This window comes from Balearica regulorum, chromosome 12, assembly GCF_011004875.1.
Source record: "Balearica regulorum gibbericeps isolate bBalReg1 chromosome 12, bBalReg1.pri, whole genome shotgun sequence".
Classification (NCBI taxonomy): domain Eukaryota; kingdom Metazoa; phylum Chordata; class Aves; order Gruiformes; family Gruidae; genus Balearica; species Balearica regulorum.
This window is the reverse complement of record NC_046195.1, coordinates 7,855,346-7,868,130: the sequence shown is the minus strand read 5'-3', so window position 1 is coordinate 7,868,130 and position 12,785 is coordinate 7,855,346. Positions and strand designations below refer to the sequence as shown.

The 12,785-nt window shown below is 35.8% G+C and overlaps 1 protein-coding gene across 1 annotated transcript in view; it reads left to right on the top strand.

Annotated features, from left to right (window-relative positions):
- RNF111 (ring finger protein 111) overlaps positions 1 to 11,671 on the top strand; it is a 50,745-nt gene extending 39,074 nt beyond the window's left edge. The window contains exons 11-15 of the mRNA XM_075765004.1: positions 520 to 646; positions 7,220 to 7,312; positions 8,214 to 8,309; positions 9,192 to 9,319; positions 9,888 to 11,671. Coding sequence (XP_075621119.1) covers positions 520 to 646; positions 7,220 to 7,312; positions 8,214 to 8,309; positions 9,192 to 9,319; positions 9,888 to 10,005 — 562 coding nt within the window. The 3' untranslated portion in view covers positions 10,006 to 11,671. The remainder of the gene's footprint in view (positions 1 to 519; positions 647 to 7,219; positions 7,313 to 8,213; positions 8,310 to 9,191; positions 9,320 to 9,887) is intronic.
- The last annotated feature ends 1,114 nt before the right edge of the window (positions 11,672 to 12,785 follow it).

Genomic DNA, 12,785 nt, shown 5'->3' with positions numbered 1-12,785 from the left:
AAATAGGCAAGTAAAACATTGCTGAAGACTATTCTTATATTTATACTCTTTTTGTAAAATAGAGGTTTGGATTTGAGTAATTTATTCTTTCTCTTCTTTGAGCTTATTTAAAATTGCATCAGGCCCACTCATGAAGGTTATATTTAAGCTCTGCAATACATTTATTATTTGAAAAAAAGTACTTTTGACCGTTAGGGAAGAGATGCATGCATGACACCTGCTGCTCCCACAGCATGAGCTGCAGAGACTCCACACGGATAGTATTACTGGGCATAATAAATATAGAGTTGTTGCTAGTGATTTTTCATACTGAATCTTCACAGCTGATTTAAAAACAACTTTTATTTGTGCTAGGATTAAGATGATTTTTTTAGCAAAGTTTAAATAAGTTCTTAAAAAAATTCCTGTGTAAAACCATTATGGTAGCCGTGCTGTGTTGTATGGTTTCCAAAGCAGTGGAATTGTATCTAGGATTCAAGATGTACAGTTACTGTAATGTCACTTTCATTCATGTGGCAGGGAACTGGGAATTGAAGCTGGTGTGACTGCAGCTACTTACCCTCCAGGGCCCTTGCATCCTCACTTGGCCCACTACCATGCACCTCCTCGACTTCATCACTTGCAAATAGGGGCTCTTCCTCTAATGGTAAGGAGATATCTTATGAAAAGTGATCATCATTGGTCATTGTAATTATTTTGTTTGTCAGGAAAATTATTTTAAAGTTTACTGCATTTAATTGGACATGTATATGTTGCTGCAAAAGTTAGTGGTTCAACTGAAGAAGAAAAAGCTCCAGTAGTTCTGTGTGTTGCTCCCCAGATAGGGAGCTAGAACAGGCTCATGTATAATAAGAGAGAACAGTTTAGGACACTAACACATCTAACTTCAGCTCTTGTAAAATGAAACATAATTGAATTAAATTGTCATTTGCATTGCAATGCATTGACCCTCTGCATCTGATTTTTAAAGCTCAGAATCTTCTTCAATGAGTTTCGGATTGTTAAAGGTACCAACTTTCCACCCGGTGCATAAGGATTAGCACTGGTGCTTTATTTTTAAAGTGTATATACAGCACAGCTAGAATTCCATCTAGAGATTTGGTTATTTTCAAATAATATTTGGTGTTCATCAACCTAATTCTGTGTGACAAAGTATATAGTTTTGTAGCATGAAGTGTTACAAGCAACAGGAAGCCTGAGGGTAAACTAGTCCCTTGTTACACATAACATTTTTTTAATCTATGGCAGAAAACCCAAGGAAAATCAGCATAACTCTCTGACTTTAAGAGTATTATTTTTGAAAGGATGTTTGTAGGTTTATTGAAAATATTCTTGATTTTCTTTAATGGAAATTCACAGAGACACGAATTTAGTTCAGTGGAGTATGTTTAGTGTTTCTATGTGGTATTCTGTGTGGCTAACTCATATTATTTAACCCTCTTAAAGCCTAGGTTATCAAAATTGTGGGCTCATCTGTAAACCAATGCTAACATTAATTAAAAATCAATCTGCGAGTCTTGTCCATCCAAAATTCCTCTTTTAGTAGCCAAAATTGACATCTAGGGATTGAACTGTAAATTTACAATCAATACGGTAATAGCTGTCTCTTCATAGTCTGGTCTTATGTTGCTTGTTCATCACTATTTAACTAACAAACAGGATAATAATCCTCAAGTACTTCCTTGATATATCAGGGTTGGTGATTCATTGATGCACAGCTTGCATACTTACACAGACCTTCTAGAGCAGTCTGTAGAATTCAGTATTTTAGTGTAGCCAACGAGAATCTTACTGCATTACCTTATCTCCTCTGCATCATCTATTCAAATTAAAATTTTCTGCATGCTTCTTCAGTTAGGTTGTTTTTTCAAGTGGATGAAAAATGGCTTGCCTCTCTCACATTTATTTCATGTGTTGTATTGTAACAGATAACATCAGCTGCTTTAGATTCTCAAGGAGAAAGGGCCCTCCTGATAGTTCAGGGAACTGCCATTGCATTAGGAGACAGCAAGCTAACCATATGCCTATTTTATCTCATTTTCTATCAGGGTTAGTAAGTCAATTAAGGGATTTATTTCCACTATTGCTGTGAAGTTTGTAGGAACTTCAGAGTTCAGCTGATCCTTATATTACAGTGTGATGAGAAACTTTTAACTACGTTTTAACTTTCATAGGGGTATTCCTACAAGTAAAATGTTACACAAGCAAGTAGTTGGGACCCCGCCGTTTATCTTCTTTTAGCAGTAGAATGAAAGAAAGCTGTGATAGAGAATCTTCAGAAGTATTTCCTGAATGTCTGATAAAATACTTTAGGGAGTCTTGCCCCTTCTGCCTAGTAACTGCTGTCACTAATTGATGAAAGTGTCAGGTGCAATAGGGTTCTTTAACTTTACAGAAACTTGTGCATCTGCTTGTATAGGGATATCTAATCCTCGTAACAGTAATTCATGAATTTCTGGATGAAATGGAATTAAAGTTGTTTGTATTTTGAGTTTTTGGACACACTCTGCTGACAGTGTTTTATAGTGTATAGACTGCTGTAGAAGCAGTACTTCCTCAAATGCTTGGCATGTGTTTTGAATCTTGCTGTGATCAAATCGAGTGTTACGACTTTGAAGTTGTGTTCTGAGTCTCAGACTAATTCGAAGTCTATTCAGATTACATGTGCTAGAAGAACATAAAGGCAGGTTAGAGCACTGCTAGAAGTTATATATACAGTGAGTTCAAAGCATTACAAATGCCTTTCTATGGCAATAATGAAAGCCACAGTTTTCTTCATTTACATGTATGTGAGAGTACAGCAGATCTGTCAGAAAAATTGACTTTGAATATGGAGCAAGTAGTCAGTAAAGTTTTTTGTCTAACAAACTTAACTGGATATTAAACAAAAGTACCATTTTAGTTTTTATTAAAGAGCAACAGATTAATTGCAGCCGTCATTTGTAACTTTAGGAATAGGCATGGGGAGGATGGACTGAACTGTGATTGGAGTCCCTCTGCTAAGTGATTAATGTTATGAGGAGTGCTTTCAGTAAGTACAGAGGCTACTAAATAGGAATTTACAAGGCTCATTTGTTGTATTCTTGATGCAGATATCATCAAATGCTGATGTGCTCCATTCTTTATTGGGGGGGGGGTATCTTAGAAAATAACTCATGCAGTAGCTCAACTAAAAAATTCATTTGTGTTGAATCCAGTTTCTGAAATAGCATCCTGCCCAATATGCTGTGTGCATTTTTTTCTCTTTGTTCTGGAAACCCCTTCAAACTACTGCCAGGCCATAAAGGGCAGAATGGATTATTTGGGCTTTAATGACAGTAGTACTCTGATACATCAATTTCAGATTTTAATTGGATGCAGAGTCAGCTTCAGCAGGAATCCTAGATTAAAAGCAGTTAAAAAGATCTTCATATCTGTATAGTCAAGGATTAGGCTGCTTCCATGCTTGATTTCACACAACTACTTTAAGTGTGACCCTGGCTTAGTTTGTGTTCCCATTGTTATTGCTTTAATAGCATTTACGTGTTGAGTAAAGATCTTCTCTCAGAGTTATTTTTATGATGGATTCCATTCTGGACAAATACCCATTCTGAAAACTTGAACATTTTTAGGAAGTATCAACTGAAGATCAATGCATGGCATAACTAATGAAACATCAGACACAAAAGACACAGGAGACAGAGGCTTATCTGTTCCTCTGTTCTTTTCTGATGCCAGTGCTTGTTGTGAGATGCCACTTCAATTTCTGTTTACTCTGAGTGACTCTGGCTGCAATTTTGGCAGCGTTGGTGAAAGTCTTTTTGACTCAGAGTGAGTGTCCAGCACCAGTTACCACATCTAGGTGGACAGGAGGGGAATTTCTGTAATTTAATAAGCTGAGGTGGATGTGAAAAGGAATGTGACTTTTTATAATGAACTGTATACCAGCTATAATTCTGCCTAGCCAAACCATACTTAGGGCTGTAACACATATCCAAGCAAATTCCTTTTCTTCTGTTGCTTCAGGAAAGAAAAGACATTCTAGTTTGTAGTGAAATCTGGAAGGGGAAGAATCCAAAAAAAAATCTCCAGGAGATGTTTCTAAATTTGGCCTGAGGACACCCTGAAATGCTGTAGTTACATATACTGCTATCTCTTCTGTGTCTCATGTTTTCCAGATGTTACCCATTTACCTGAATGACCAGAATTCTGAGATCAGATTATGCATAGTGGTGGGTGTGTTTTGAGAGGGTTTTTGGTGTTGGGTTTTGGGGGTGGTTTTTTTTTTAGTTTCTCTTTTATAAAATATATGGTAAATAATGGAGGCTATCTACATGCCTCTCAAATTGTTTCAGCTACCTGTTAGTCAAAGAAATTTCTGGGATATGCTGTTCCAGTCTCTTGACTCCAACTTCTTCTTCTGTCTTTTTGAATAGTGTCGTGTTTATTGTGAATTCCACAGGGGGAAAGTTATCTGGACTTTGCTAGCTATGGTGTAATAAAATCTCTGGATCATAATTTTTTTATAAAAAAAAGTTACTTATGGTAACCAAACCTCTCTCAGGTGTTATACATCTCATATGCTGTCCTTCCGTTTTCTTCTATTTCAGAGCATTAATGTTTTGTTCCTTTAACTGTTGAATGACTCAAGAGTGCTTGTTGTAAAAATTGGGAGGGATTTGGAGGTATAGGCCAGTAGGTCCCAGTACATTATGGTAGATGTGTGCTGGTCAGAATAGTATCACTCAGGGTGTAGTCATACAGGCATCACAGCTCTGAGCAGTGCAATTGTTCTGTATAATAAAAGATAACAAACTTCCTGTAAAATACCTGAACACTTAGCTTAAGGCTGTAACTTAATGTAGCAGTAGTAGTTCAAGGTGAACTTCAGGTTCGAAATAGCCTTGATTAGCTGCATCAAATTTAACCACATTTTTCAAATAAGAAAATGGACTTCTGTAGTTGCAGCTGCTACTTCTTTCTTAATATAAACATGAATTACTGTTCTTCAGGGTTTTTTGTACAATATAGGCTATTGAAGAGCACTCATTTTATGTTCCCCTCAGACACAAATGCAGTTAGGTTTTAACTATGCAGCATGCATTGCTTGTTCCTTTTGCAGTGTCTATGAAAACTGCAACTTCTCCTTGTTTGAATTTGGCTTATTAAGATATGAATTGATCAGCTTTACTTCTTTTTGAGTATTGTTTTGGATCTAAGCAGTTAACTGGATAAGCTTATTGTTTGGATTTATTTTGATATGTATGAAGATCTTACTTAATGTGAACCATTGAATGAAAGGTTGAGATGGGCAAGATAAGTAGTACCATAAAATGGAAGAATCTCTTCACTGACTGTGACAACTGAAAGGCAAAAAGATTCTGGAAAGAGGGAAGGTATTCAAAGGAGGGTAGCAAGGAAGAAAATCTTTCCTGCACATTAGCTGTTCCAAACTGTTTCAGAATGTTTGTGTTGTAAATGGTTTAGACTTAGCCTTGAATTTTTTAGTTGCTGAAAATTTTTGTAGTGGTAGGAAGTGCCAATAGAACATGCAAAACCAGAAACAAATTATGCTTGTTCTACAGGAAAGAAACAGTTCTAGGCAAACTCCTGCTGGAATTTGCAGGTCCAGAGTAAATTGCTTTAAAGTATATATTATAATTTGACTGTACCCAAAAGAATATATACAAGCATTAGTGCAGACTGACATTACCTTTAACTCTTCACTTTCTTCATTAGCTTTAAGCTTTTCCTATATCTTATGTTCAATCTGAAAACTTACTGAAAACACACTTCCATTTGTGTGTGAAGCTGTTTCAAGAGAGCTGAAATTTTTTCTTTGTATTTGGAGGTAGCTGTCAAAGGATTTAGTTAGACTGTTCTTAGTTGGGCATTATTGATAGTTCTCTCTTGCCCATCTTTGCTCCAGCTTGTAGTCACAAATGTAATTAGTTAAAATCTTGCTATGGTAGCAGACTGCTTGTTCTGCAGGTGCAAAAGCTATTTTTTTTCTTACATAGTTTTTCAAAATACAGTGTTTTACTTGGCCAGAAATGTAAGCTGCACTCTCACAATATTTTATAAAAGACCCTGAACGTAATGTATGTTCAGGTAATTCTTCAGAGGTGTTATGCTGTTCCTCATCAAGATAACATTAAGGCCCATTTATTAGCATGAAAATATATTGTCCCACCTAATATTTCTGTTGTCTAAGTTCAGTAGTTTGTTGTGGTATGTACTCTTGAGAAATTCTTGCTTGGTTTTGTAGTGTTAAGATTAAATTTAGTAGGTTTCTTAGATAGTCACTGGTAGCAGAATTTTTTCCACATGGGAGACCTGACCAGGTCTGTAATTACTGCATTACAGCAATACACTTGTGACTTTACAGCTGCTGCAGTGATGCAGTATCTGGGCTCTCAAATGGATTGTTTTCCAACAGACTGCTTTCAAATCCTGGTGAATCAAACAAACCAAGTAGCGAAAGTATTATACGTTATTCACTTATCTTGTGGGGGCAAAAATAGAATGCAGAAGGCCTGCTGTGAAGGTGGCCCTTGGTATTTTAACTACCTTTCTGCTTTCCTGTATGAAAAGCGCTACTGCTTGAAGTGCCTGTAGGGGGTATCACTGGACACTGGTATTTTGTTCACTGCTTGTATCTCTTAATATGCAAGGAAGTCAGTGGATGCTTGAATGTAGAGTTGCCTGTGACTTTCGATGCAAGTTTTGAGTGTTACTTTTTTTCATCTGCCTCTAAATTTGAACTAATTCTTAACTGTTTGGGTTAAGATAAGGATATTGGTTCTTCTTTCCAGACTAACTATGAGCTTTGTTTCTTCTGTGATACCAAAAACTTAGCTTTGAGAATCTATAGCAAGTCCTTTTTGTAATTTCATGCATCATTTTTAGGTGTTTTCTTTACAAAAATAGGTAGATATTTATGGCGGTGTATACAAAGTAGGTTGAGATTTTGGACTTGGGAAGTGAGACCACGCAATATGTAATACAGATGTGGAGAAATTATAATAGAGGATCTAGTTTCACTTCTGTTTTGCTTCTGGTTATGTTTAGAGAGCTCAGAGTGGTGTTGCATTATGCCGTCAGCTCGAATTGTGTGATCAAGCTGAGGAGTATAAATAATATTTAATAAAAGCAAAAGGATCTTAAATTTTACAAAGTGAACAGTAAAATACTGAAACTGTTCTGAATAGGTTTAACTTAACATCTGCTGTTTGAATAGGTACCAGACATGGCGGGCTACCCTCACATCCGTTACATTTCATCGGGATTGGATGGAACATCATTCAGAGGCCCTTTCAGGGGAAATTTTGAGGTTTGTAATAGAATAAAACTAGATATATGTCAAAATGTGTCATGAGGGAATATGGGGAGGGTGTATGGTAGAGCTAGTTCTGTATATAGATGTAAGAGAATCAGAAAGAAAATAGCCTTTATTTATAGAATGACCTCACTATCACAAACTGGGATGAAAACATATTAAAAAGTCAGTCAATAAAAGGTGCCCTGGAGAATGTAGGCTTAGGTGGTTATTAACTGACAGTACATCTTGCTCTGCCCACCAGCCCAATTAGTAGTATCCACATGCTATGTTGGTAGAAGGTAGTGGTGTCTCTGAATAACTGTGCCAGGATCCTCCCAGTGAGGGTGAAACTTGGCAACTTTTAACAGTGCTGTCCTGTTTAGGTCGTGTGGGAGTTGAAACTGAGGAGAAAATAAAAGGTATCAGATGCAGAGAGTTAATGACCTAGTCCACTGAAAACATCTTCAGGGACATCTCATGGTTGTAATAAACTCATTGCTGGAGAAAAATAAATCAGTTGTATTTCAACTTAAGCAAGATCTTTTTCTTCTAAGCTTTAATGACTGTTAGAAAGCAAATATTTATGTAGTGCATTTTAATTGCATTTTCTTCATTAGACACACAAGCACATCTAAACATACTGATAACCATTCCTAGCTGACAAACAATTTCTAATTTTTTTAGTAGTAAAATAGTGTTTCCCTCTAACTTAAAATACCAGGCAGTGTTGTGTGGGTTTTTCTACAGAAACCCATCACTTTTCCCACACAACGTACTGTTTTTGCTTTGCCTGTATTTGAATAAGTTGGGAATTGAGTTTGTCGTTCTGTAAATGGGTTAGAATAATACTAATATTTCCCCAAGGTAGTTAAAATAACAGTTCTTACACTGTTTATTCCTTGATAATTTTTAGGAGCTGATTCACTTGGAGGAACGATTAGGCAACGTTAATCGTGGAGCAACACAGGGAACTATAGAAAGATGCACATATCCACATAAATACAAAAAGGTGAGGATTTCTGATTGTGGCCTGTCTGTAATATTTCTTTGAAATCGTAATAACATTTATGTTTGGCTTAAATCTACAGAAATGCCAGCTTCAAAGAGTGCATGTTTTCTGTATCTGGCAATTTCTAGGGTTGTAAGCAAAGCTTAGAATGCCACTTCTTTCACAAAGAAAATTAAAAATTTGGTCCCGAATAAAAACCTATTGTAATGTGATAAACAAGTGTTTTGATATGATTTAATAACTTGTGCAGCAATTATGAATAGCCTTGCGAGCAATGAAATAACTATTGATAATAGCTAAATTGTCAAGAGACTTCAGTGAGAACTCATCAAATCAAGTAAGACTATTTTTGCAATAAATTGTTCACGATGCTTACCTGCTTGGTATGTATTGTTTTAACCTTTACCCTGATCACATTAGGAAGACTGTGGGACACTAGGAAGTTTTGCATCTGGTACAGAATTTTGGCAACTAAGGCTGTCTCTCATTTGGAGTTTATTATACCATAATACAGAAATCCCATCCCTATTTACATGGTGTTCTTTCACACTTTGTAAATACTGACTTAAGAGCCTATGTTTGAAAGGATTTTTTTTTGCCTTTTTATTGAATAAAGATATTTACACATACACCACAAGTAAAAGGACTAGTTGCAACAATATGAAATTAATATAGTCACAGTTCTGTAGACTTTTGTAATTAACAATAATTAAACAAATCTGAAATATCCTGTAATTTTGCTCCAAGTGCTAGTTCTTGATTCATTTTGGTTCAAATACATTTGAATAAATATTATTAAATGTTTTCAAAGAAGTATGTGTTGAATATGTATTAAAAACAGATTTTACTCAGTTTGTCAATAATGTCATCTCTACTAATAAGGTAACAACTGATTGGTTCTCACAGAGGAAACTGCACTGCAAACAAGATGGGGAAGAAGGAACAGAAGAAGACACAGAGGAAAAGTGTACCATCTGTTTGTCTATATTGGAGGAAGGTGAAGATGTCAGGTAAATAGTACCACTGAATATCAGAGTATAATATTAATGTTCTGGCTTTGAGACCATGCTTGAATTACGGTATGCTACTCCTTGCAATACTCCCTAGGTTAACAGTTACAATTTAAGACTATCTGTCATTGAACCAATAGATAAAACAAGTTGCAGTTGCAAACACACGTTCTTCAATCTGTATTGTCTTTGGGTAGAACGTAGGTTATTTTCTTATGGTCTTCCATAAGTTGACTGTCTGTCTTATGTGCCCAAGCTGATACCCTGAATTAATCAGGAGTGTCAATTTTAGTTTTTCTGGAGCGATGCAAATTAAGCTATAACAGGTTTAAATCAGTGTAATACAGCAGAAGCTAGCTGACACTTGACCTCCGTGCCCATATCCATTTCCTCCTGGAGCTAGACAAAATGCAGGTTCAGCTGGAAAGGCTGGTGGAACTTGTAGAAAAACATGCATATGCAAAAAGGATAGACACTTCAGTAGCAAACCCCACATTACCATTTTTCCAATAGGTATGTCAATATGGAAATGCGTTACTAACACTAATGTTTTCTGTTCTGATGACAGGCGCCTTCCATGTATGCACCTTTTCCACCAAGTTTGTGTAGATCAGTGGTTGATTACTAACAAGAAGTGCCCCATTTGCAGAGTGGACATTGAGGCTCAACTGCCTAGTGAAAGTTGACACCGCTTTCCAGAACTCTTGTCCTCCCTCTCGCTCCCTCTCATCCTTCCTGGTACTGCAGTCAACCAAAGATGGCATGACTTACCTGCGCAGATTTGGAAGCATTGAACCTAGAGTGCTGGCTCTGCTATATGGTACAACTAATGCTAGACCTACAGTTTATGTAGAATACAGTTGATTTTCAGTGTATTTATAAAACTTTTTTTTTTTTAGGTTTTACATTTTTTCTTTTAATTCATTACTGTATTTTTGCATGGTTCCTTGTATTGCATTTGTTTGCACATATTATGGGCTTTGTGACCCCAAACTTGCAGGCAAGATTAGCTGCTTTAGTAAGTAGAATTGTGTGGTCTCTTTTTTTGGTTTGTTTTACATAGTATTGAACTTTGAAGGTATGATTTCACTCATTACTAACCTCGGATTCCTTAATTTAATCGAGCATATATTTTAGTTGAAATGTATAAAGATCATCTAGAAAAGGATATTATTATGTATTGAGACATTCCTGAATTAGGAAAAAATGGCTGCTGTATATTTACAATATCAATTCAGAATCAGATAACATCCTTAATACTGGGAACAGAATATGAGCTATATTCAGTTTGACTGATTACCTATAGCATACTCATCACCAGAGTTTTTGTCTGATCAGATTTTTGTGTTTGTTCTTAAAATTTCAGCACAATGCAGATATATTTGAATGTCAATATTAAACATTTAGACTGCTGTTCAGATTGTATTTATCATTTTCTTCCTATGTCTAGAAATTTGAATCCCTAACTTAAATATTTGCTGCTGTTAAACAGCTCTAGTGAACACTAAATGTTGATTTTGGTTAGCTGGATTGTAGATACTTGCAGGTTGAAAGAATTATTAGGGAAATGCAAAAAGAGCTTAGAATTTGTTTGGTCTTCTGCTAACTTAAGTTGAAGTATCTGCGCACATTGAGGGGGTTTTTTTTGGTTTGTGTGTTTTTGGTTTTTTGTTGTTTTGGTTTTTTAAAAATATAAAACCATTCAATAAGGACTTAGAGCTGCAGGGGTTTTGGTTTGGTTGGGGTTTTTTTGGGGGAGGGGGGGGAGGGTTGGTTTGTTGGGGTTTTTTTGGCAGATATACATGCATTCGTAGAACTTCTGAGGATTCCAGGCTTGTCTTGGGATTTTTATTAGTTTTAAAGTTAATAAAGTTAGCTAAATCCATTTGTCTCTTGTTTTATTTTTCATTAGTAAATTGAAAGCCTGTAAATTTCTGTAGAAATTGAGACACAAATTATGTGGTTACCTAGTTTTTGCCTTGATCATAGATTCCCTTTATAAATTACCAACAGTCCATCACTGATTTAAATATTTTCTATAGTTAAGATTTGCTGCATAATATAGTATATAGAATTAAGTTATAATGTACTAACATTTTGCCTTTGGAGGAGGTTTTAATCCACATCAGGATTCAAGTTGCTCATCAACATTCTTTCCTATATGATAGATTATAGTTTATTTAAATGTGCTCAACATTGCAAAATGCAAATGTACAAAAACATTGAGACAGTATTACTGTCACTTTGGAAAAGATGTTCCTCGGGGATCATTTATGAACATGTCAATAAGCTTGCATTAAGCCACCTGCTTTGTAAGTGGATTGAATAATAAATACCTTCAGTTTCTCTTGTCTTTGTCTTTCATAATCAGATTAAGTGTAAAATGGTTTACAGTAAACCTAGAAGATGAATTGTTATGTTTACACTAAAAAAAAAGTGATTCATTTATAAATATTACTTTATCTAATTTGACGCCTGGTTTTGTCTGGTTAAAGCTGCTTCCCTTTTATATATATTTTTTTTATTAATCTGTTAGGAGTAACATTTGCCAGTGCAGTGTCTATTTCTGGCAACAAACTTAACACCTCTGGCACTGAGGCTTTAAGTGGAGAGAAATTTTATTCCAGCATGTGTGATAAATGCACATTTTCAAGCTTAATGGCATTGCTAAAATGGAACTTAAAACCACTTTGTGCTTGTATGATGGGGGATATGGGAGAGAGGCAACATACGATTTGACTGCTTCAAAACCTGACATGGTTTTATGCTAAAGCTTCTTGAACTTTATGTCTGTAGGAAACTGAAAGTGTGTATGAAGTTGAAGCTGTCATGGTAAAAATGAATAAAAGTAACTGGAAGGACTGAACAGACACTTCTTTTCTTCAGTGACTGTTCAAAAGAAGGGAAGTTAGTTGACCACTGATGCTTGAAGTCTGATAATACTCACTTTTAGAAGTTTCCAAGAAGGTACTTGAGAGACATGGGACAAAAAAACCCAGGGCCTCTGAAATAATTGGGACCTTGTGTATGTGATAGAATCTATTTTTGCTTCCTTACAGGACAAAGAAGCACAGGTTTGGGGGATTTTTTTTTTAGGAAATCTTACGCACCTGATTTTGGGTGCCTGGTACTAGAGGTATTTTAATGGTCCATGAATTGACTTGTTTTATAACTGCTACTGATACTGTCTTGCTTTTAAATGTATGTATAACATTGTAATGTGATGTTGAACACTTAGGTATTTGCCAGGAATCACAGTGTTCTGATCTTACATGCTATTGCAGGGGCTAATAAAGCTGCAGCTTACTTCTGTTCCAGAAGGTTGTGACTTAATCATGATTTAAGGGAAGGAAAAAGGATAGGCTTTTGATTTTGAAAACTTCCACCACTTACTGTGCTTTATGTGCTTAGATGCATTGCCTTAAGTTTTCTGCAGCATCTTTGACTTTGAAGATAAGGTTCTCAA